Here is a 27077-nt window from a genome sequence, read left to right as displayed (position 1 = left end):
AATATACAATCATGTCATCTGCAAAGAGGGACAATTTGACTTCTTCTTTTCCTAACTGAATACCCTTGATTTCTTTCTCTTGCCTAATTGCCCTAGCCAGAACTTCCAACACTATGTTGAATAGGAGTGGTGAGAGAGGGCATCCCTGTCTTGTGCCAGTTTTCAAAGGGAATTTTTCCAGTTTTTGCCCATTCAGTATGATATTGGCTGTGGGTTTGTCATAAATAGCTCTTATTATTTTGAGGTACCTTCCATCAATACCGAATTTATTGAGCGTTTTTAGCATGAAGGGCTGTTGAATTTTGTCAGAAGCCTTTTCTGCATCTATTGAGATAATCATGTGGTTCTTGTCTTTGGTTCTGTTTATATGCTGGATTATGTTTATTGATTTGCGAATGTTGAACCAGCCTTGCATCCCAGGGATGAAGCCCACTTGATCATGGTGGATAAGCTTTTTGATGTGTTGCTGAATCCGGTTTGCCAGTATTTTATTGAGGATTTTTGCATCGATGTTCATCAGGGATATTGGTCTAAAATTCTCTTTTTTTGTTGTGTCTCTGCCAGTCTTTGGTATCAGGATGATGTTGGCCTCATAAAATGAGTTAGGGAGGATTCCCTCTTTTTCTATTGATTGGAATAGTTTCAGAAGGAATGGTACCAACTCCTCCTTGTACCTCTGGTAGAATTCAGCTGTGAATCCATCTGGTCCTGGACTTTTTTTGGTTGGTAGGCTATTAATTATTGCCTCAATTTCAGAGCCTGCTATTGGTGTCTTCAGGGATTCAACTTCTTCCTGGTTTAGTCTTGGAAGAGTGTAAGTGTCCAGGAAATTATCCATTTCTTCTAGATTTTCCAGTTTATTTGCGTAGAGGTGTTTATAGTATTCTCTGATGGTATTTTGTATTTCTGTGGGGTCGTTGGTGATATCCCCTTTATCATTTTTAATTGCGTCGATTTGATTCTTCTCTCTTTTCTTCTTTATTAGTCTTGCTAGTGGTCTGTCAATTTTTTTGATCTTTTCAAAAAACCAACTCCTGGATTCATTGATTTTTTGGAGGGTTTTTTGTGTCTCTATCTCCTTCAGTTCTGCTCTGATCTTAGTTATTTCTAGCCTTCTGCTAGCTTTCGAATGTGTTTGCTCTTGCTTCTCTAGTTCTTTTGATTGTGATGTTAGGGTGTCAATTTTAGATCTTTCCAGCTTTCTCTTGTGGGCATTTAGTGCTATAAATTTCCCTCTACACACTGCTTTAAATGTGTCCCAGAGATTCTGGTATGTTGTATCTTTGTTCTCATTGGTTTCAAAGAACATCTTTATTTCTGCCTTCATTTCGTTATGTACCCAGTAGTCATTCAGGAGCAGGTTGTTCAGTTTCCATGTAGTTGAGCGGTTTTGATTGAGTTTCTTAGTCCTGAGTTCTAGTTTGATTGCACTGTGGTCTGAGAGACAGTTTGTTATAATTTCTGTTCTTGTACCTTTGCTGAGGAGTAGTCTTCATTAAATAATCTGTTTTTAAAAATTGTGTAATTATAATTTACTTCTTCCAGACAAAGCTTCCAAGTAACTGAATGAATAATCAGTTATGATTTTTCCAAACTTTTCAAATACACCATGAATCTCATTTCTACTGGGTGATCTTATAGACTTGCAGGACATTCAAGGCTTAAATAAATAATTAATAATATGCCACTGATGCCAGAATATAAGAACTAGCTAAAGGTATATTTTCAGACACTTGAAAATGTAGGGTCCCTGATTTATTCTTGAAAATGAAAGGCCTTATTGTTTCTTGAAGCAGCTAGATAAACCACAAGAGTCCTATCTGGTTTATCACAGGATTTACTATTTTGGGAAAACAAGCAGTTTAGGGATAGTTCTGAACTAGGTTCCAGGCAGGACCCCCCCTCCAAAAAAAAAAAAAACCAACAAAACAAAAACAAGATTAATTATAATTTATTCCTCTGGAACATATTTTATCATTATGTTCCATCTGTTGCACAAACGTCAGTTTTCTAATATATGGCTTGGGCAGTTAATGGAGAATATTTGCGTGAATATGATGACAGAAAGATAGTATGAACATAGACTACGTGTGAAGACTGAGAGAAATAATATGCATCAATGGTTTGGTGTCTACAAGACTGAGGAGAAATGTAAAATAGAGACTGACAAAGAACAAAGAAAGATTGCTTCAAAAGTCAAATAAAAACCAAAATTCTGTAATACAAGGCAATGATAAGAAAAAGGTGATTAATCTTTATTATTGGATTGTTGAATAAGTACATTAATAAAAGAAGTTGATCAGTATGTCCCCCTTAAATTGAAAATATCTGTTGATATGACTCTGAAGGTGTTTTTAATTTGAACGAAAGCAGCCAATATAGTAGTCCAAAGTAAGCTTTTTGTATGTGATGAAATCATCAGATACGTACATTGGATAACTTTGCAATGTTAACAGTGTTTGCTTCTATTGTGTTTGGTTAAATAGAAGTATTTGCATATATTCAAATATATATTTGTACATACATCTGTATCCACATCCATACCTACTTACAAAATACATGAAAAATCTTCAAAAGAGCAGATAAGTTATTCAGTATAATGCTTTTCATCATGTCATATCTCAGTATGTTAAAGTTTTGGCAACAGGCATTGGACACAGGACCTTTAATATTGTACTGTACTTAGTAAATACTTGTTAAATATATATGAATTTAAATTCATATAACAAGAGTTATTAGAACAAATAGCTAACTAATAAAAGAGCTAATAGTTGTTGGGGGGATTAATGTGCTTGATATTATCCTAATCATTTTGTATGGATTTTTATTTTATTTTCACTTAATCCTTATATAAATTCCTCAAATAAATCCTTGTGTGATCTAATGAGATAGACACTAATTTTTGCCCATTTCCTAGATGAGGAAACTGGAGCACATAACTAGTACTTTGCAGAAGCAGAATTTGAATGAGTTAATTACGTCATGCACTTGGTTACTTTGATATGCTGCCTAATGTGTGTGTGCTTGTGTACTTGTGAATATGCATCTATTTTCTTTTTTAAATCTAAGAATATAATTTTATTTTCAATAAAACACATACTTTAAAATGTACATATTTATTGGGTTGCACACATCTATTTTCTAATGATCTAAAGTCTCCCTAGTTTTGAAAATTAGGAATTGTATTTCGTTTACTCTCGATAGCACATAGCTGTGGGTTGGAGTCATGGTAAGTGATCATCAGTCAACTGCTGTAAAACTTGTTTCTTTCTAAAACTTGAAGCATTTTCCTACTTATCTTAAGTCTACTTATCTTGATTTAAATGATTACTTGATATTCATCTAAAAATACATTAGTATCTAGAAATGTAAGCAAATATTATGGGCAATGTTCTATTTTATGATCTATTTCCCTTGATCTAGAAAATATTACTAGTTAGTATAGGAGTGAATGAAGCAGAGATATATTTAGTCTGAAGAAGGTGAGAGGTTATATGGTTATCAGGGAAAAAGAGTGGTAGTCTTCCCAAATGTCTTTTTCTTAGATAGAGCTAGGTAATTTATATTCAAATCTCTGCTTAAAAGCTAGTGTTAACTTGGGGACAAAACTTTTTTTAAGAGAGAGGATCCCTGTCACCTAGGCTGAAGTGAAGTAGTGTGTTCACCTCCAGGGCTCAAGCAATCCTTTCACCTCAGCCTCCTGAGTAGCTGGGACTACAGGTGCATGCCACCATGCCTGGCTAATTTTTGTATATTTTTTAGAAACAGGGTTTCACCATGTTGCCCAGGTTGGTCTTGAACTCCTTGGCTCAAGCAATCCGCCTGCCTTAGCCTCCCAAAGTGCTGGGATTACAGGTGTGAGCCACCATGCCTGGCTGGGGCATAACTTTGAAGACAGTTTTTAATAGAATTTTTGAAAAAAATAAAAACCCTCTGGAAATCCATATTCTTATATATACACTTTGATTTTTTAAAATGCTTCTCTTTTCTTAACCTATGAGAATAAATGTGTTTTGCTTTTTATTTGCTAAGCACACCACTTGTCTTGTTGTAAATATAGGTAATATATATAAACATATACATACACAAAATACATACATATTTTGTGTATGTATATGTTTATATATATTATCTATATTTATATATTTATATATTATATATTTATATATACAAATATTATATATTTTATATTTATATATTAAATATATATTTATATAATACATGTAAGTATATAAATACATGGAATATGTGTGTGTGTATATATATGTATGTATGTATATATATAATCCTGTTGGTTTGGGATCCCCATGGATACCAAAATTCCGCAGATGCTTAAGTCCTTTATATAAAATGGGACTTTTACATATAACTATGCACATCCTCCCATATATTTTAGATAATCTCTAGATTTCTTGTACTATCTAATACAGTGTAAATGTTCTATTAATAGTTATAGTATATTGGTTTTTTATTTGTATTTTTTTCAAATATTTTTAATCCATAGTTGGTTGAATCTGCAGATGCATAATCTTCTGATTTTTTTTTTGGTAATGTCACTCTACACTACTTCCAATCTAGTCTTTTCATTGACATTAGATCAAACTAAAGTGATTGCATAGGTTTCATCACCTAAGACTTATGCACATAGAACTGAAATTTCTCAAATTTATATTTTATAGCACAGTTCTTTTTATAGCAAATGTATTTGCTTCATGGCAGTTATTTTAATATTCTAATGATATAAATTTATTTTAAATTCTCGATAGTGAAAAATAACTTGATCAGATTTAATAACCTAAGTAGTTTTAGTGTTGGAATTCACAGAGCACTTTCCCTCATTTAAGGAGGCGGGGTAGAAGAGGGATTTATTCCTAATGAAAACACTACATAAAAGTAAAATCCAAGAGAAAAATTCCACATTGGGCATAATTGTCCTGACAGTTCCTTTTTGGCCCTAAGTTTAAAAATATATTCCCCAAGGGACATGGATGAAGCTGGAAACCATCATCCTCAGAAAACTTAATACAGGAATAGAAAACCAAACACCGCATATTCTCACTCATAAGTGGGAGTAAAACACTTCTTAAAAAAATAAAAGATGATAGATAGGCTATCTCTGTAATTTGACAAATTAATATAATTCTCCCTATAAAATATGTCTTGATTTAATCACCCTGTTAATATAACTTTGTTTCCCTTGAAAATTTAAAATATCTGACAGTGTCCCTGAGAGTTTGCTGTGGTGCCCTGGAACATCTAAGTGCTGTTTGGGAATCTCAGTTATTACTCTCTTGTGTAAAGTATAAATAAATTGAATGAATGTGTATTATTAGGTAATTCTCACTTATTTGGGGGATAATATTCAAAATTAAGTAATCATCTTTTTAGAAATTCATGGCCTTTGTGAAAAATTAGATTAAATTAGACAAGTAGCCCATTTAGTTGTAGCAAAATGATTCTGAAAGTGTTATTCATATGAAATAAAATTACAGATAGTTTAAAATTGTCCTTATATGATGTTGTGTAATATTTTTAATGAGAACTTTAGTATAAATGTAATTATTATTTGATTAATATCGTTATGAGGATTCTTAAGAAATAAAATATAATACTTCACTTATATTTCTCTATAATTACATGTGTCATGGTTATCGGGAGATGAATGGGTTGAATTCTGACTTTTACTCTAACTGGTCTAAGGCTAAACTGAGCATAGGTAACCATTTCCCTTGCCAGGGATTAGTTTAGGAGTGACTTATGACTGTGGCTAATTAAATGCAATGGGAAAGTCAGGGATCAGACTTCTGGGAAAGGTTTCCTCACTGATAAAAAGACTGACAGAAAGGGAAGCTTCTTTCACTGAACACTGCTGTGTCTTCATGGGATGTGCTGAACTCTGGAAGCTCATTTTGTGATCATGAGTAGAGATAGCTGAGGAAAAAACCAACAAATTTAGTCCAGCAGGGCAGGAGGGAAGACTTCTGTGTCCATGAGGTAGAGGTTGAATTAAACAGTCTCTGAACAAGTCAACCATATCACTTCTTGCTATGAGAGTATAACTTTTCCTTATATACATTAAGCACCCTTAACTGATACAGTTACTCTTACTCCTTAATTATTGGTGCTATTCAAACTGAAGTTAAGGACTCAGGACCCTTGTGGGTTTCATGTAGGCCTTCAAATTTGTGTTTTGAAAAACACTCCCAAGTGATTCTAAAACCCCTTCATCTTTTTTCTAATCCTTTCCACCTCCATTGAGAACATCTGGAGCAAGATAGTTATGAAATTGAATGAAAGGACTTGGTGAGTGATTAATTATATGTGGGGGTCAGGGAAAAGGAGGGGTCATGGTAACTACCGTGTTTCTGATTTGGGTAACTATGTAGATGGTGCTGCCAGTTCAGGTGATAAGGACCATTACTAAAAGAACAACTTCAGTTTTGTACATTCTTCATTAGAGGTGTCTGGGAACATTTAGAAAGTGATACCAGAAAGTAGTTAGAGCCATAATCCTGGAGAAATATCTAAACTACAAGACTAAGAGATTTAGTAGGTATAGTTGAAACTATGGGTGTAGATGAGATTGCTTACAGGTATATCTTATTGAGTAGGGAAGAGAAGAAACTATGAATTTCAGAGAACACTAGTATTTCAGTGTACAGTGGAGGACAAAGTAGTTGAGAAGGAGGAAAAACAATTAGTGATATCAACAGTGACACATCTCATTTTATCTTAGATTTTTCTCAGATAAGTTCAAAGACCTTTGTTCTAAGAACAAATTCTAAGAACTTTGATCAAGATGTAAACTTTAGTGTTTTTTCTTTTTAAGTAAATTCTTAAATGCTTGTTTTCCTTTTCAGTTGATCAATTTATGGTGCTAAATGGTAACCTGATGGGATAAATAATTAATATGCCACTCTAACCCTAGCAATTGGCTGTCTTCTCTCTTATAAGATGAATTTTATTGTAATGCTTATTACTAGAGATATACTGGTATGGAGCCCAAAACCCCCCAAAATATAAATTTTCATCAGTCCTTGTTTCCAGTCATTAATATGATAATGGAAGTGCTGTTTTAGGACATACACAGAAATATGTATTATTACCTCTTTCATTTTGCTGTTCATAATTTTGTATTCTATTCCATCCATTCTTTTTGTTATTCCTATTTTTATCATTTGACATATGTTAGCCAATATACTCTTGGCATAAAAATAAAACATTTTGGAGAGTTAGTAGGGTTCTGAAACCCAAATAATTTTTCTTGGCTAAGGAATATTCTTTAAATGCAAAAGTCTGTAGAAAAGGAAAAATTGATAACTTCTGGAGAGTATTGTCTTAAACCTTTCACATAATCTGTGGATGCTAACCTAGAATTTTGTGTGTGCATGTGTGTGTGTTTGTATATGTGTCATATTAAAAACACTGTGTAGTGAAAATACCAGCTTTAATACACTCTTTTGTAATAAATGTGGAAGTATAATTTTCAATTAATATTACTGCTAAGAGAATTCCTAAAAGCTATTTGCATGTGTTTTATGCCTCCCTCCAAGTCTCTCTCTCTTTTTTTACACTTCAGTTTCAATAGCACCTGTAATTAAGGAAGAAAACCAAGGCCTAGGAGCTAGGTAGGACTTCCAACTATTGATCTGTGTAAACCCAGTTTATGCTGTCAGGGGAGAAACAGTCAACTGCTGAGCTGCTTTGTCACTGACATAAGCTGAGAGAGGATTTTTTTTTTTTGTCTATACTGTTTATACACTAGTCTATAGACCTGCTGGCTGGTTGAATTTTAAAGAGTGCGGAGGTTTAAAGACTTGTCCCCTGAGGGATGCTTCTGCCAGTTGGGAAGCGAGCTGAGGCTGTTTCGCAGAAGTGTGTGCATGTGTGTTGCTTGTGGAGGAAGGGAGGGGGAGGGTGTGAAAGATTGAGCAACTAACTGGGAAGCATTCTTCTTAATTTGAGTCTTAAAATTAATGTGAAATATATTACTAATTTGTGTATTTAGAGGCAGGTATTGAATTTTGAATATTTGTTCTTTATTGTTACAGAAATTATGTGGACAATTTTATAGGAGGAGGTCCGAATAGTGTTCACATGTATAGTAAAAATAGTGAATAGTTTCACTTTATGAAGTACAAGATAAGGATTAAGCAATGGTCAAATGAAAATGAACTGGTCTCATTTGCAATGAACTGTTTTTCAGTTTACAGAATTTAACTTACTGCAAGTTTAGTGACTTTTTAAACTACATTTAACAAAATATTGTCAGTGGTGAAACAGTTAGCTTTCGCTTAATGTGGAATCTGTGCTCATACTTTTAAAAGCACGTGATTATAAGCAATCCAGGGTACCCTGCCCTAGGAATAGATGATTTTTTTTTTACAAGATGCTTTTCTTTCTGCTTATGTGCATTAAGGTACTTGAAGCTCTCTTAGGTATTGATGTTGAAGTTTTATAACATTTTATTTTTAGTTGACACTTTATTGTAGTCTACCTTTTTAAAAGAATGCAAGAAATTCCACTTTAAAACACTCAATGCTATATTTATGTATAGGAGTAAAATATTCAGATACCGATGACTTCTGTAGACCTTAGTTTTAGTGGCAAAGAAGTGGTAGCGAAACTATTGTTCAGTGAGGATGAATGCTGCCTTAAGATATTTACTCTTTTTTCTTTTCAATAGGAAACACCCTTATAAAACTCTTTGTCTTGTAAAATTGCCTGACTTCGAAGTTGTATGATGTTGTCTTCAAGTTTAAAGTTTAACTTTTGAATCAGACTTAATTTTAAGTATTTTTCAAATAAAATAGATTTTTAAGACTTTGTTTGCCAAGTAACTGATAATTATTTGTATTTTATTGTAGTTGTTAATGTGTATGGTTTCTAAAAGATTTTTAAATTATTTTTAATGACTTAAGTAACTGAAGGTTTCAAAATCATTCAGATTATTTTCTGTGTTTTATTAAAGCATTGATTTTCATATTAGGCAATTCTTAAATGAAAGTGCACAGAATAGAAGCTATGTTTTTGAAAGCTTGTTTTTAGATACACATTTCTTTAAGAGTGTTAAGATAAAACAATACCAAGAATTGAATCATGTAAATGTTTCTTTGGCTATAGAAAGTCTCTCTCTCTCTCTCTTTTTTTTTTTTAACTGTTTGACTATGGGACATGTAGAGTTGTTATACCTCTCAGTAATTCATTCTGCTGCCAACTTCATTCCCTTTTCTCTGCCTGCATTTTAATTGAAACAACATTTATATTTTTGAGCCAGGATCTGTCAGAAGTCCCTATGGCTAGACTGTGGTACAAGTAGCAGCAGACGTAGCTTACCCATATGGTGCGGTGCTTCTTGTAAAATCCATATGGCCTTGTTGAAGGGAATCCCAGCGGGGATGTGAAGGGTGTTAATACCCTTCAGGCCAGGCCTTTCCCCCCTGGGGTTTCTGTGGCATTGTCAGTGCAATCTGCCAAAGCACAAACTTAATTCCTTTTTAATAATCAATTATTTTAGTCTAGGAACCTGTGCTATTTTTCTTAAGGACAAAGAAAGCAACTTTTTTCCTAGAAAATGTCTCTTAAGTTTTAACTGCATCTTAAAAAATATTCTAAAACATTTCTCTTTTTTGAAATTTCCATTTGTAGGAAATACTACAGAGTGTGCCAAAGTTCTGTTTTCCCTTTGACGTTGAAAGGTACAGTATAAGTATCATTTAAAATAAATGTAGCTTATTTTAGTACACACTTAAAAATGATTACATATGCTTTTTTATAAAATAAAATGTCGCGTCTCTTTACTGCTTCTCACAAAAAGGCTACTAGAGATTGAAAAGAGGTTGAAAATTAATATTTGGAAGACGAAGCCTTTTAAATCACATCTTTTATTTTCTCTACTATGACCAGTTAAGACAAGCCTGAAAACACTATTGCCAATAGGTTCTATTTTTTCCCTTTATTCTCTCTTTTTCAGGTAGAAATTGTGAGCACTAGTGGAAAAAAATATTAATATGACCTTGATCAGAGTCTTAGAATTATGTCTTGATATATATGTTTCCTGGTTCCTATCTCACTTCATCCTCATTGAAAAGACCATCTGTGTCATGCTGTAAAACTCATGGCTACTTGTCTCTCAATAATAGCTTTATAGAAGTAGTGTAATATTATGGAAAGCTATAGGGAAACTTATAGTTTTGCAAATCTTATTTTTATATTTAACTGAACAAATATTGAATGATGAAATTGCATACAGTTGAAATTTCATGGAACATACAGCCCTGTGAGCATAACAACAGATCATTTATTGTTTTTCATGTGATTTTTTAAATACTCTTATTATCAGTTTTCTTAAGAGGGTGATATGAAGAGTTTTTGAAAGAATATTTATTTTAAGAAAATACTTTGCTATAGTAAATATTAGTGAGACTTTATGATTTTACTGTATTAAAGATAAAGCCTTCTGAATGATGGACTAATCAGTACTAATAAGCACTGTTGATGAATGATACTCCTTGTTTTACCTTATCTGAGGAATCATTGCCCTACCCCCAACAAAAAAAGTTACAAGTTTCATATTAATAGTAAGGAAGATTTAGGATCCAGCTACGAAAAGCATATTATGAACTTGGACACTAGAGGTCACATTTGTGACTGGAGGGTTTTTTGTTTTTTGTTTATTTTTTTTTGAGTTTATTAAAGTGTAAGAAAAACCTGTCTCCTTAAAAGTGTATTTGTTAAATGTTCAGCATTTGAAATGCAACATTTCCTGACAAAACTGTTTGTAGCATTGATACTGGCAGTAATTTATTTCCTTCTGTACAATCGCTGTGGCTATTTCAAAACCAAAGTGTAGGTGTCATGGATATTTTATTTTGGGACAAGGAAGCGCAAGTTCAGTTATGGTTATCTAATGGCAAGATTATAGCCAGTAATAGGAAATATATTCATATATTTTAAGTAGAAATGAAGATTCAATGTAACGTTTTATATTGCCCCTTATACCAAAGTGTGACACATATTATGGTAGTATGATACTTCAAAGTTGACTAAAATTCTTTACAGCTTAGCTGGTAAGCCTTTTTTATTTGGTAGAAATTATATTCTTATTTTATACTTGGAAATTTATTTCTCAGTGTATTGATAGCTATACAAGAGAATTCTAGGAAAAAATATACCAAGGGTATTTTTGTAGGATACTTTATTGGGTGAGAATGTCAACAGGAGAAGCAATTAAATAGAGTTGGTGGTGGCTACCATTAGATTCTAAAGCGACATGATTTGCTATCTAAGCAATTTTAGAATAATTAGGAAAAGTGGCTAGAGTTGAAGAAAAGGACTTAGTCATCACTTCTAGCTTCTACAGTTTCAGTAATAATATTTTGATAATTTATGAAATATGAGCAGTTTTAGTCTCATGAACATTTATGGTAGACTACCTTATGATTTCCTAGTGAGAGATTAATATATGCAGAACTGTTCAGTCTATGAGGTATTACAACTTATTTTGGTGTTTATATATTTCACACTTGCTTTAGTTTCAGAACATAGTTCTGCCTTCAAGAACCAGCTGATTAGAAAGATGAAACCAATGTCACATATGAATATACTCTTGCTTTTTTCTTGAAGAAAATTGTCAAACAAGATACAATATTTCATAATGTTACTATATTTTAGGGTGTCTCAGAATCAAGTTGGACAGCACTTTACCTTTGTACTGACAGACATTGAAAGTAAACAGAGATTTGGATTCTGCAGACTCACGTCAGGAGGCACAATTTGTTTATGCATCCTTAGGTGAGTATTTGTAGTAAAAAAAAAATTGGATGCAAAATAGGTAACTGTATCTCTCTTTTGTACTTTTTTGTGCTTGGGATGAAGAAAAACTTGTTTTCTTTAAAAGCAAGTTGAAAAATAATTTTTCCTGACTTTCTGTATACAGAATCAGTTAAGTTTAAAGATTTACCATTATCATAGTGTAACTTTCCTTGAAAGAATCGATTTTTTAAAGATTAATTTTTTGTAGAATTATTTTTGAAAACTAAATATAAAGAGATGGATTCAAATAATATAGGAGTTTCACCTATTAAATGAAATACAAAAAGATAAGTTAATGTATGCCCTTTTCTGTCACTGAACCTGAACTTGGATTTTTAAAAGTGAACTGCGGCTTTAAGACAGAGGTTGCAAACTGATGAACCTGGTAGAAGCGTTTAGAGGTTTTCATTTGGCTACTGGGTGTTTTAAAAATTTTAAAGGACATTAACCTTACGAATTTTAGGAAGTTTTGTATATCGTTCATATTTCACATTCCTTTTGAAAAGTGAGGATATCTACTAATTCTGCCATGGCGACAATAAACTGGAACTGAATAGCAGATTTTTAGTTGTGTCATGGGCTTGCTAGTTTCCACAGGTCCTATCTGTCCTGTCTAATTGCCTACATTATCTGCCTTCATTCAGTAGGTAGTTGAGAGTATGTGTCCTGCCTGTGGACTTGGGATCTGAGTTGCTGACTGTTAGGAAGAAAGGGATCTAAAGGTCAGCATCCTTGCAATATGTCCTGATGAATCAGAAATCCAGATGTAGTCTATAAAAATAGGACATTATACTATTATTATAATATGGATATTGGTCAAGCTAGATTTCTTAGAAATGCTCATAGGAAAAGAAATAACAATTTATGAAATAATATATTACTAAGAAAACTTTGTTATAAAATCAGTCTTTCTGTTCATTTGCTATTCATATTTAGCTACATTTGTATCATTCATTGAGTGTTTGTTAATTTACTTAGAACATTGGTTAGAGCTGGAGAGTTTTTTTCAAGCTTTATTCAAAAGTAAGTGCTTAACTGCTTTATACGTAATAGAATTGTGAATGTGCCCCCGTTCTCTCTTTAGCACAACTTTTTCATCTGGATAACAATTGTGCTTAAAACTTACGCTTTATCCAAAAGAATGTCATGCTTAAAACTGTAGGTTAATTTTTTGAACTTGGAGCAGGTTGGCTGGGGAGTGGGGGTGGAGATGACAGTATGCGCAATGGTGGGGAGAGTTCCTTTCATCATTGTTTCACGCTGAAAGTTCAAAAGCTACAGTTTAAACAGGAGTATATCTTTATGCATTGTGCCCAAGATGGATTTGCCCTGATGGAAAGACCAAAGCTGTATATGCTTTCTTCTTTTTCTCAATGAATTTTTGAAACTTTTCATTAAAAAATTCAGATTTACAGAAAAGTTTTCATGGCACAATGAACTTTTATATAAACATTACCTAGATTCATCAGTTGTTAGCATGCATTTCTCTTCCTCTCTCCTCCTCTCCCCTACTCTCCCTTTCTCTCTCAGTACACACACACACATACACACAGACACACACACACACTTCACCTCACCTTTATTGTTTTTGTCTACCCATTTGAGAGTAAACATCATTTTCAGGTAAGATTTGAGTCTGTATTTTATAGCTTACCTCACTGCCTCTAAACTGACCTCCTGATATTTATAATTTAAAAGTCTCAGCCTTTTGTTTTGAACTCTTGAATACATTGAATTTATTAATCATTTACAAATAATTATTGAATGTTTAGAACAGTTTCTGTAAATGTGCTTGTGGAATAAATATTCTTAGGAATTTCTGTTTAAATTGAGGAAAGCAATCATTATTTGAAAATATTTATATAAAACATGAACTATATTTGTTAATCGACAGAAAGAATAGTATAAGGTCCATATTGGCAACCCAATTGTCATTAATTTGTAGGAAACAAACTCTAAAGCAAGTACAATAGTCAAATTATTTTTATCTGTGGTTCTAAACTTGTATATGTAAAAGAACCCTGAATGTTGTGGTATATTCTTTAAAGTAGGAAGAGTTTTTAACCTGCAGAAAATATGATTATATTATATAAACATAATGAAAACCAAAAGTAAAGTCATGTATACAATAAGCAGAACATTTCACAGTATTATTGAATATTTTATCTTTTATTTAAAATCATTTTTCCTTTTATATTTATTTTTGTCATTTGACAGTGCTTTTGGTAGATAAGAAATAGGAGGTATCAAAACTTTATGAAAAAATCATAGAGGAAAGTCTTAAATTTAGAAAATTCTATTCTCCAGCTTGTTTTTCCTAGTAAATTAGAAAAAATATTGACATTTTAAGATTTTAATGGCATATCTTAATATTTTTTCCTGAAAGACAGTATGTGAAGGGATTCTTTGAGAACAGCTGATTTAGAGAATAACCAGTAAGTTAGATAACTATTTAATTTTAATAGTGAGTGGAGGATTCAAATATAATGGAATTCAGCATTTTATTCAGGAAATTGGAAAATTATAGATAGTTAAATGTCTATTTGTAAGCTATAATCAGTGTATCCCCTGGAAAGGAATTTTGATAGATTTCTATAACTGCTACAGTAAGAGGAGTTATGGTGCTTTTGGTCCAAGTTTATCCACCTGGTTGATGGTCCGTCACCACTTTTAGCTTTATAATTGTTGAAAGGATGGATAAAACTCTAAATGTCAACTAGAAGGAAAAAATTACTGTGGCAGCGAGAGTCTACATGGAATCCCTAAAAGATTTGTGTATTTGAGCACATAATGATGAAAATGCTTGTATGGTGACAAGCATAGTAAAATTTAAAATGCAAATAATAAACTGGTGGAAATATATTTACAACCACTGTAAGAAAGAGTTAATAGCCAAAATACATAATAAGCACCTACAACTTAATAAGAAAAATAATCTGATAGAAAAATAAGTAAAGCATCTGATAACTTACAGAGGAAATGTAAATAATATATATGCAGCTATGAATGGTGCTCAGCATTGCTGAGGGTAAAAGAAATGAGCCCATTAAGGTTAGCAGAATTGAAAAAATTTTTAAATAAGCATGAGGGAGAACACACTTCATATGCTGTTTATAGGACTATAAAATGGTATAAGCTTTTGAAGGAAAATTTAATAGTATCTATTAGAATTATAAAATCTCATATTTCTTCAGTCAGTAACTTCAGTTCTAGGAATTTAAATCCAGGATTATTTCTAAGAGTGAGGAGAAAAGTGTGAACAAAGGTATTTATTATAGCATGGTTTATAGTAGGAAAAAATGCCAATTAGCTAGATTTTGTCATTCCACAATGTATATGTACTTGAAAACAACGTTTTCAAACAATGAGAGTAACATTCTGGTGGGAGAGAAGGGAAGGGGTTGTGGGACAGAGAGGAGGTTATACTTGAAAAGAATGTTTTCAAGTATACACAATAAGTACATAGAATTTTACCTGTCAATTTAAAGAAATAATAAAAAATAAATGTAAAAGTGTTGACAACATGAATGCCCCTCAGTAGGAATTGATTAGGTATATTATGGTACATTTGTAACCTCCTCTCTGTCCCCCAACCCCTTCCCTTCTCTCCCACCAGAATGTTACCCTCCTGAGGGCAGGGATTTTTGTCTTTTGTTTACTCATATATTCCCAGTGTCTACAATAGTGCCTGGCACATAATTCTTAAAAGACTTAATAGATAATTATTGAAAAAATAAATGAATAGTGCAACATTATTTTACTATTAAGAAAAACATACACACATATATACCCTCACTTAGAGAAATATTTATGATCTGTTGTAACATGGTGAAAAATGTCAAAATAATATTTGTGGTATGTTCTTATATTTGTAGAGAACAAGTTATATGTGTATATAAATGTATATGTATTTTAAAAATAGCTAACACATAAATATTTGTATATTAATATATGATTGTATGTACTTATAAAAACATCTAAAGGGATATATCCTGAACTTTTTTTACTTTATTCACTTCAGCATTTATCTACTTTTTATATTAAGCAAAAATCATTTCAATTTTTTCCTGCTCTAAAACTTCGAGATGTTATTATATAGATAATAAACTGTAAATATGGAACTATAGGTATTATATGAAAAATTAGTAGGAATTTAGCTAGATCATTTTTTGCCAGGTAAAATATGTGTGTGTTTGTAGGATAGGAAATTATCTTACTAGTGTGTTTTAGTATATAGGCACTCCATACCAGTCAGGTGATCATGGTGATATAGCAGAATTAAGAATGGAAATGGGGGCTTGGCGCAGGGGCCCACACCTATAATCCCAGTGCTTTGGGAGGCCGAGGCGGGCAGATTATGAGGTCAAGAAACCCTGCCTCTACTAAAAATACAAAAATTAGCTGCGTCTGGTGGTGCATGCCTGTAATCCCAGCTACTTGGGAGGCTGAGGCAGGAGAATCACTTGAACCCAGAAGGCGGACATTGCAGTGGGCTGAGATCGTGCCACTGTATTCCAGCCTGGCGACAGAGACTCTGTCTCAAAAATAAATAAATAAATAAATAAATAAATAAATAAATGAAATAAGAAGAATGGGAATGGCACAGTTTCATTCAGTGTTCTTGAAAATTGGGATTTAAACAGAAAAAAATATTGCTAATGGGATGGCTTTATAATCTTTGAGCCAGATACTGATGTTTCTCTGTAATTTCAACACAGAATGTTCAACCAGATGGGAATGATTTGTAAGATGGTTGGAGAAATTCTATTACACCTAAAATTATTTTCTTTTTTCTCCTCCTCCAACAGTGGTTACTTAATTTTACTGTACCCTTAAGATGTGGTTGAAAAAAGTTTATCTTTTTTTTCTTTTTTTTTGAGATGAAGTCTCGCTGTATCACCAGACTGGAGTGCAGCGGCGCGATCTCGGCTCACTGTAGCCTCTGCCTCTCGGATTCAAGCGATTCTCCTGCCTCAGACTCCGGAGTAGCTGGGAATACAGGCCCGCGCCACCACGCCCAGCTAATTTTTGTATTTTTGGTAGAGACGGGGTTTCACTGTGTTGGCCAGGGTGGTCTCGATCGCCTGACCTCCTGATCAGCCCACCTTGGCCTCTCAAAGTGTTGGGATTACAGGCGTGAGCCACTGCGCCCAGCCTAGTTTGTCTTATTTCATTATGAAGCCAAGACTTAGAATAACTGGTAATTTTAGGGGGAAAAGGAAGGTAGGATTATCTAATGAGCTATTCATACAATGGTTTAGGGTAGTCAGGTCTCTTAATTTACAGGCCAGCTTCCTTTATAACAGACTGTGCTGCTTCCAGAAGTATATGAGAGAAGATCAACTATGCTCATTTTCTGAGTTATTTATGAGTAGCTGGCAAAAGCCTTTTTACTTGCAGTTTTGTAGGAGTGACCTGACTTTTAGAATTCATGTGCTTAATAGGGCCAAAATTTATTGAGAAGTATGATAAAATCCTTGCATAAGCAAGACGTAGATATATGCCTTTAACCATGTTTTCTGATAACAAAAATAATTTATTTTGCTATAGAAAATTTGGAGGATCTAGATAAGTTTAAAAGATAAAATAAAAGTCACGTATATTCGTGAACACATAATTGACACTTATGTTTTGGTATTTAGTTCTAGTTTTATTTCAAAAGACTTGCTAAGATACATTTACAAATTTTTCTATGGGATGTCAAAGTAAATGATTAACTGTAGTCTTTATTCACAGTTTGTAAAATGAATGAATGCATCTAAAGGAGTTCATAAATTGAAAAAGCTACAATGGCTTTCATATTATCATCCCTAAGTGCCTCAAATATTTACACATGCTTAATCTGACAATTGTTCATTGCTATTGTTTCTTTTATTGTAAGTTGAGATTTCACACAAAAATATTTCCCTTCTGAATGTTGGTTATGTTTAATCACTTTCTTATATCTTTACCAGAAACGTATTATGACTTTTGGATATTAAAAAATGTTAATACCTTCTTCTTAAAGATGTCTTTTGTGCAAAGTTAGTGCCTTTATTCTGAAGCATTCTCCATTTGCAGCTGTTCTACTTTGAGATAATAATGGCTTGATTATCCAGAGTTCGTTGTCAGTAGCAAAGGAATTAATATTCTTAGATAGAAATTAATGTTTCTCCTATCGTCTTTCCAATATCCTAAACATGAATTTTTTTCTATTGTGATAAAATATATTTTCCTAAAAATCTTCTCATTTGTGAGTTATGTTCTACTGTTTGAATTTGCCTTTTAATCCAAAAATTGTAAAATAAAAACATTTATGAATGTCTCTTCAGTTTTTGTTGATATTGAACAGTTTAAAATATTTTAGGTATTTATAAAAGCGTAGACATAATTAAAATGCCATACATTTAAGAAGCTTTAAGGTATATCGATACAAAGTAAAATAAAACAGTACAAATTGATAGAATATTTTAATTAGAAATAGCAGAAAATAATTTTGCTTGGATTTCTTGACTGGCAGAGACTCTTTTAGGTTAAAGATGTTGATACTAATGATACTAAGTGGCAATTAATTAACAGCAACGTCATTTAGTGTTTGTTTACCTAGCCAAGTGGTCTGCTTAGTGACATATACATTATTTAAAAAAAGAAGCCAAAAAACTCTTCTAGTCCTTAGAGTTCTAAGCTGGAACATTTGTATATAATGCTGTAAAGCGGCTTTTGTCTACTCCTGGATGATGCTATTATAGGACTTGAAATTACTGTAATCTAGATTTACCTCAGAGTTCTAAGAAAATTGCACACTATGCTATGTAAACCATGTGTCCATTTTCTCCTGGATTTAGGTCTTTACAAGATTTGAAAGTTAGTACATTTCTTTGATTTCTATTTATTTTGTTCACCTTTTAGAAAAAATACTAGAATTTAGGCCTATTTAATATTAAAGTTGACGTTTAATTTTGAGTCACTGTTCTGTTCTTTAGTTCTTTCTATCCTAGTTTTAACAAGATTTCAAAAATATCCTGAGATATTACTAATTTAAATCTGGCAATTATTTGTACTTAGAATTGTTTCATATGCTAGCAAAAATGCAAGAAATAACTTTTTTTACCTAATTTGAGTAACATAATTTTATAACTATAAAATTGTCGCCAAGGGTTCAAAATGAAATACTCCAATAGGGAAGACAGATTTATGTTTAGGGCCTTTGTAGTTCCCCCTCCCCCCTTTAACTCATACCAAACTTGAAGCTTTCACACTCTTCCTTTGGGCAAATCCCTCAGAAGCAGAATGTTTCAATTTTACACATTTTGTGTCAATTTTCCAGACAGAAAAACAGCCTCTAGACATTAGACGTTTTCCTACGGAAAGGCAGTTTCCTTAGTTTTATTTGATTGCTATAAGTTAGGTTCCTGCTGATCGCTTAGACTTTAGTGGTTACCTGACTATTTGACAAAAAACATTTCCTTTCCTTTATTTAACCTTTGACTTTTGAATGTAAAAGTTTTATCAGCTCTATAGTGGAAGTAGAAGTGTGGGGGAAGTCTTCTTACTACCACAAAATGGACTCATGACTTTATGTATATCTGTCTCTTTTGCCTTATGTCTTTACAGAAAATTAAGGAAATGATCTTACAATTAAATTTTAACTAATCTCCTGTACTTTGTTTTAAAATAATTGCTCATAATGTTTTACATTTATATATGTTGGCAAGACTACGAGAGTCACAGTTATTCTTTGTTAAGTTTTAAAAATTCAAGTGAAATGTCTTATTCACTTATTACAATATGTTGAGTAATTTTTTTTAACTTCCTAGGATTTTTGTGTTCTGTTGTAAGAATACAGACTTTGACTCACTTTGGGACTATAAAATTTAGTGAAAAACATTTTAACATTTTACCTTATTGATAATCAGTTAAAATGAATTGCTTTGAACATACATTGTTTGAAAATTCCCTAAGAAACCACAAAATAAAGACTTGAAAATAACATTTCTTACTCTAGCAACATAAGCTTATATAACTTAGTGTTTTTTACCTGTGTGTGTGTGTGTGTGTGTGTATGTGTGTGTGTTTCAAAAGTTTTGGATGTAATTTTCTTTTAAAAAATGATGTTATTTTTTGCCATATTAAATATATGGCAAAATGACTTAGAGTGTACATAGAGTATAGTTAAAATTGAGTATAATTAAAATTTAGGTCTAAATGACTTAAAGTGTATGCAGAGTATAGTTAAAATTGGAATTGCTGGACTAATTTGTATACCCTGGATCATTTTCTTGTCAGATAAGAAAGTGAGTAGTCAGTAGGATTTACTGTTGAGCAGTTGCTGCTTACCAGGAGTTATGAATTCGGTTACCTGTGTGGACCAGGTAAGGGACTCAAATGAGAGAAACCTGTTAGGTGCCTAACAATAGGAAGTTGGGGTATGTATGGTGATCTGAATTGTACACGTCATACTCAAAGACAGAAGCCACAACTCAGCCCTAGGCATTTGTTGCGCAGTGAAAAATGTGTGGCCAGTATTACCAGTTCTTTTGATTTTTAAGAGGAAGAAGAAGTCTGGATTTTTACAGTGAATTATCTCAGATTTGGAAGTTGGCAACTTATTTAATTAAAAAACAACACAGTGTTGACCAAACAAAATATGCCCTTAGGTTAGACGTAGCCTGCAAATAGCCAGTTAGCACTCTTTGCTGTAGATGTTGTTTATTTACAACAGAAAATGTCCTTGCTTTCTTGACGTTTCTAGGAGCAATGGCTACGTTATAGATTAGTTCCACTTTTATATGTGGTGTTTTTATTAAAAAGTATGAATGATATGTGTTCTTTAAAAGGAGAAAGTTATCACTGAGAGCCAGTATGTGTTTACAAAGAGAGCATTGTTTGTAACTAGACTTGGTTTAGTATGGTGATAGTACATACTGATGTATCAGGGAGTGCTGTGGTTGAAATTTGAGTCTGTTCTAATATTTCACAAATTATGTATAGAGTGTTGGTTAGATGATATAATTATAAGTCTTTTGATTAGGTTAAATTTTCATACTTAGAATGTTGATAAATAATTGGTGTTATTTTGGGAGGCATCTTGAACACTTTTGCAAGCCATACCCTTTTCAAAATTTTTATTGACAGTGATGAACGTGGAAGCAATACCAAGCTAAAATTGTAAGGATTTACCAAAATGTTAGTTAAAAGAATCACATTGAATGGATCTTTATTTGCTGGGAAATTTGCCCCTATGAACAAACTGTAATTTAAAGGTCATAAAGGTAATGCTCTCGATATTAAATAAGCAGATGAATTTTGGAAGATAGAATTTGCTTCAGTGGATAGAACATATAGGCAGGCTGATTTAAGATTACAACAGAATGATTTTTGTCTCAGTTCATTTAGCTGCCTGAAATGCCTGGTCATTGAACATGTTTATTAAAAGGCTCGCTATATAGAAATACATGCCAAGATAGGGTGATAGACTGTCTGTGGCAGACTCCTGAGCATATATTACTCAGGTTGATTAGGGTTCTAATCCCAAGATTGCTATTACATAGCTTTGTGACCCTAGATACATTGCTTTATCTTAGTTTAGTCAAGTATGTATCAAAGCATTAGTGTAAGAATTAAATGAGATAGTACATATAAGTATCCAACAAACTGTCATTCATATAGTTACTCCTTAAGTAATATTACTTCCTGCACTTCCAATTGTTTTAACACATAAATTCTGTGATTCTTAGATTCTGCTCTCAACCCCCAGATGGATGTATAACTAACTAGTGAGTTATACTCCCCAAATAGAAATAATAAAGTATTTTGGGGCCTTAGAGATGACTATGAGAAATATCCCATAAGAGTAAAGCTTATTTCTAAACAGTATTAGTTTAATTTATTGATGAAGTCATAGCCTGGTACCAGGATGATATTCAATAAAACTTATTATTCTTGGTCATGTAAAAAACAGTAATAATTACGTAGATACCAAAATGCCTAGCACAAATAAAAATTGTTTAAATTTTTTAAAGTAACCTAAATATGGGTATATTAATCAATTATTTATTCAAAGACAAGGATATAATCTTACAGATAAATTATATTTATCTGTATAAATTAGGTTCTTAAGGAAAAATCTGGTTCTGATGTGCCTTCGCAATTTGACAGGAAATTAAATGGGGAAGATAATCAGTGAAAAACAATAATATAAAGTTCAGAAAACCAGAACATTGAAAGAAATGTTAAGAGTTTTTGGTCTAGAAAAGGAAAAAGATTATCTCACTTTCTAATAACATAATTATGATATATATGTAGATAGAGAAAAGTGTTGGTTTTATATATATATGTATTTTTTGTTTGTTTGTTTGTTTTTATAGTAGACCAGGAAAGAAAAATTCAGGTTACCAAAGGCCTCACTTTATTTAAATAAGGTGAAAATGACAATGTAAGCATTAATAGGTAGACATGCAGCCACCTACAATCAATACATTTGGCTTTATTTAAAACTCCTTGAGTTGGATAGAAATAGACCAGCACATGTTTTGAATAGATTAGGTCTCATCTTATCTGAATTTTTAGGTCGGAACTACAGTACACATTGAAATTGTCTGGAAATAGCAATTTCTTCGGGCTATTAAAAGTTGAAATGTGAGTTTGAAATGACTACAATTGAAACAATTGTGCTCTAAGGATTATGTGTCCTGGTAGAAGGAGATTTGGCATGAAAACTATTTCTTTGAGTTATCATGAATGCAGAAACTGTGGTGTACTGATTTTCATTATATTTAGATAATAATATAACAGTATTAGTAATTTTTAAGGGTTTTATTTGTAAGTGGAAGATATACATAGTGAAATAGCCATCTAAGCACTGGGGCTTGAAGAATTAAGTAATTTAAATAGGAAAATTGAGATTACCAATAGTAATTTCTAATGTCCAGATTCCTCAAAAGCTGTCACAGATGTGTCACACACCTGTCCAGATTTTTCCAGGCTTCCAGGCAAAGTTGTCAATATGCTTATTGTAAACACCCCGTTCTACCATCTCCCTCCTAGAGCCTTCATCCTGTTTCAGTCTGAACTGGTTGCTCTCGAGGCCTTTGCACAACTGTTCTTCCTAGGTCTTAGATTTCTTGCCTCCTACATCTGTGTATTCCTTCTTTTACATCTCCTTTATTTTGTTTTAGCCATCCTTTAGGATGTCTTAGGAGGTGAAGTTTTGAGTCCTTGCCTGACTGAAAATGCTGTTAATCTGTCGTCACACTTTATTGATAGTTTGTCTGGACATAGAAGTCTTGAGTGTGAAGAATTTAACCTCTGTATTTTGAAGGCATTATCTTTTAAGTTTCATTATTGCTGTTGAGAGGTTTGATGACATTTTTGAACTTGATCCCTTTGTTTGTTACTTGTTTTGTCTGTTTGGAAACTCTTAGGCACTCTTCTATCCCTTGTTTTGGAATTTCACAGTGATACTCTGGTTTGGAACATTCTTTGTGCTGTTCATTCACTCATTCTTTCAGTCTGGAGACTCACGTCTGAAGTTCTGGGAAAATTTCCAGTAATTCTTTAAAAGAAACTTTCATTCATTTATTTCTTCTATTTTTTCTTTATGGAATGACTATAGCTACATGATAGTTGAGATTGATGGCCTGATAGTGTAATATTTTTTCTCTTATTATCTTTTTTGTTATGAGCGTAAATTATTATTATTTATTGTACTTTAATTTCTGGGATACATGTGCAGAACATACAGGTTTGTTACATTGGTATACACTTGCCATGGTGGTTTGCTGCTACAAAGAGAATAAAATACCTAGGAATATAACTTACAAGGATTGTTTATCTTTTTATTCTAGTTTCTGGGAGATTTTCTGGAGTTATCATCTAAACTTTCTATTGATTTTAATTTTTTTCAGACTTTAGAATTTCTTAAAACTCTTTCTTCCTATCTAAAATTTTCTATTTTTACTTTTTAGAAAAGTTTAGTTTCGTCTAATAGCCTCCTGCTCTTAATTCAGCTCTAAGGATATTAAATATAAGTTTTGGAGTTCTCTTCAGCTGTTTGTATTGTCTATGTTTTCTTGTAGTTCCTTTTATGTTGTTCAATATAAACATCATTTTGTATTTGTGTTTCCTCAAATATCTGGTGGTTGGCTATTAATTTGTATTCAAAAGGAAGGTATTAAACTGAATTGGAAACATTGCATGTGGGTTTCATTCCAAGAAAATAGGACTTCGAGGGCCTTTTTTCTTTGAGATACTGTTAAATCAGTGTTTCAGAACTCTGTGGGGAGCACTTCTGCTGGTCCTTTTCCTTTCTAATGGCATTTAGGTTTTGGTTTCCTTTCTTCTGCTGTTAGTTATCTGTCTGTTTACCCTATTTACAAAGTCATCCACCTGCATTGCTATTGTTTTTTCCTCCATTTTGCTTGTTTTCATTAATATATACCCTTTCTATTCATTTATTGTCATTTTATAGTTATTTCCAGAGGACACAGAGATAAATACATATAGTCAATATGTTAGATTTAACCAGAGTTGGGTAGATATTTTAAAGTATCATGTGAATTTTCATGTCATTACTTAGTATTTATAATTATAATTTTAAATAACTCTATAATTTTATGCTGAGTAAAGATACTGTAGTTTACCTAACGTCCTTTTTTATTACTACTTTCAGTTTCTGATTCAAAAGGCATCATTCATAGTCACTAACAAATCAGACATTATATGAAAAAAATCCTGTTAGAATCCTGTTTTCTACGTTCTACTTACTGATTTTTAAATTTTACATGTTATGTGTATGTACTATTAATCTGTGTACAATTATGTAGTAAAAGCATCACAATATTTTCTCTTAAAAGTACCATGTTAATGCTTTGAAGAAAAGTAATGAGTATTTGTCAATTGATAATTAACAACAATGTATTTTGTGATTTCCTCTTATTCTACATGAAAAGTGTACAGTTTAACATTAAAATCTTTAGACATTTAAAATATACTAATAGTTTAATTTTTAATAAGGAATATAGATTTTGTTTTATATAAATGATTTTTAGATTTAATATTTAGCTATCATAAAAATTATACTTTTATCTAGTACAATGAATTAAATTTTGAATTATGTTTGGTTTTGATATATAAGCCATTTAAAATTTTTTGTAATTTTTAGAATAGTCTTTTTGATATTTGTATTGAGTTATTTTGAAATTTGCCATCATTCTTAAACATCATTTCTGAAGAACTGAAAAACACATAGTTCTGTTGTATTATATACTCCAGCAACATTTTAAAAGGAGATATTTTTAATCTTTTGTTTTAAAAGCTTTTTAAAATTAGTTTTTATGTGATTTTTTTTTTACAATGGTTAATTTTTATCCTATGCATGCTTTTATTGAATACCATGAAAATAATTTTAGCTATTGCTGATATAAAATAGAAGTATGTAATGAACAACTTTTTAAATAGAACTCTGGATTCTGATTTGTTTTACGAAAACTAGTAATAAATAATATGTAAAACTTCGCTGAAAAAGTAAAGAAAATGGGTATAGTTCTTTTTTGACCTCAGGATTAACCTGTTTGAATTAATATGAATTAAATGTTTATGTTGTCTGTTTTCTGATTCTGAATTTTATGTATATACATTTTAAAATAATTCTTTTACAGTTACCTTCCCTGGTTTGAAGTGTATTACAAGCTTCTAAATACTCTTGCAGATTACTTGGCTAAGGAACTGGTAAGCTATTTTTTCCCCATTTTTAAATTGTGGTAAAATATTTATAAAACAAAACTTACCATTTTAACCATTTTTAAGTGTAAAGTTTTGTGACATTAAGTACATTAATGCTGATCTGCAATCATCAATAAAATACATCTTTTTTTCCTTGCCTGTCTAAAACTCTGTCTGTACCCATTAAACAATATCTACTTATTCCTCCCCAACCCTCACCATCCATGGCAACCACTGTTGTATCATCTGTATGAATTTGAATACCCTCTGTATCTCATATAAGTGGACTCACACAGTATTTGTCCTTATGTGCCAAGTGACTGGCTTATTTCATTTAACATAATGTCTTCAAGATTCATCTATGTTGTAGCATGTGTCAGATTTTTTTTCTTTTTGAGACTGAGTATGAATACACCAGTTGTTCATTCATTCTTCTGTCAGTGGTCACTGGGGGTGCTTCCTCTACTTTTTGGCTATTGTGAATAATACAGCTATGAAAATGTTTGTACAAATAATGTTCCAGCCTTTGAGTTCAATTCTTTTGGGTAGATACCTAAAAGTGGAATTACTAGGTAGTATGGTAATTCTGCGTTTAATTTTTTGAGGAATCATGAGAGCATTTTTCCACAGTGGTCACACTATTTTGCATTCCCATCAGTAACGTACAAGGGTTCCGTTTTCCTCACAATCTTGCCAATACTTGTTCTTTTCTTTTCTTTTTTGTTTAATAGCGTCATAATATGTGTGCAAAGTGGTGTATTATGGTTTTAATTTGCATTTCCTTAATGATTAGTAACACTGGACATTTACTTGCCATTTTTATATCTTCTTTGGAGAAGGTCTTTAATTGTGCAGACAGAAAATTACAACCCAGGGTAAATGCTCTGGGGACACAACAAGCATCACCTAAGTCAACCTGGAGAGTCAGGAAAAGTCTCTAGAGGAGTACTTGTTGGAAGTCTTCTATCTCTGTGTCTCCAATAGCAAATAGGTATTGAGTCAAAAGTTGTAGAAGATCTATTCAAGTCCTTTGCCCATTTTAAAATCATGTTGCGTTTTTTGTTGATGAATTGTAGGAGTTCTTCATATAGTCAAATATTCATTTCTTATTAGATAGATGATTTGTGAGTATTCTATCCCAATCCATGGTTTGCCTGCCCTTTTGTTCTTTTGATAGTGTTACTTGATGCACAAAAGTTTTTAATTTTAATGAAGTCCAATTTATCTGCTTTTTCTTTTGTTACCTGTGTTTTTGGTGTCATATCCAAGAAATCTTTTCCAAATTCAGTGTTTCAAAGCTTTCTTCATATGTTTTCTTCTAAGAATTTTATAGTTTTAGCTCTCAATAAAAGTCTGTATGCTTTTTTTTTTTCTTAAAAATAGAAATAAAAGCTGAAGTTTGCTTTTGAATGAACAAACTTCTCTGGGATAATGATTTAAAAATTTTTCCCTTAATCTTTGATTCTAAAAAAAATTTTTTTTGGAGACAGAGTCTTGCTCTGTTGCCCAGAGCTGGAGCGCTGTGGTGCAATCATCAGTCACTGCAGCTTCAGTCTCCTAGG

General features: G+C 32.2%; 1 protein-coding gene across 12 annotated transcripts in view; it reads left to right on the top strand.

The window, feature by feature from the left end:
• DENND1B (DENN domain containing 1B) overlaps positions 1-27077 on the top strand; it is a 280347-nt gene that overhangs the window by 104418 nt on the left and 148852 nt on the right. For all 12 annotated transcript variants that reach the window (XM_078002252.1, XM_078002223.1, XM_078002233.1 and 9 more), the window contains exons 4-6: positions 9649-9698; positions 11674-11793; positions 25452-25521. In XM_078002252.1, the coding sequence (XP_077858378.1) occupies positions 9649-9698; positions 11674-11793; positions 25452-25521 (240 nt within the window). The remainder of the gene's footprint in view (positions 1-9648; positions 9699-11673; positions 11794-25451; positions 25522-27077) is intronic.

Source organism: Macaca mulatta, chromosome 1, assembly GCF_049350105.2.
Source record: "Macaca mulatta isolate MMU2019108-1 chromosome 1, T2T-MMU8v2.0, whole genome shotgun sequence".
NCBI classification, from domain to species: Eukaryota; Metazoa; Chordata; class Mammalia; order Primates; family Cercopithecidae; genus Macaca; species Macaca mulatta.
This window is presented reverse-complemented; position numbering and strand designations above follow the sequence as displayed.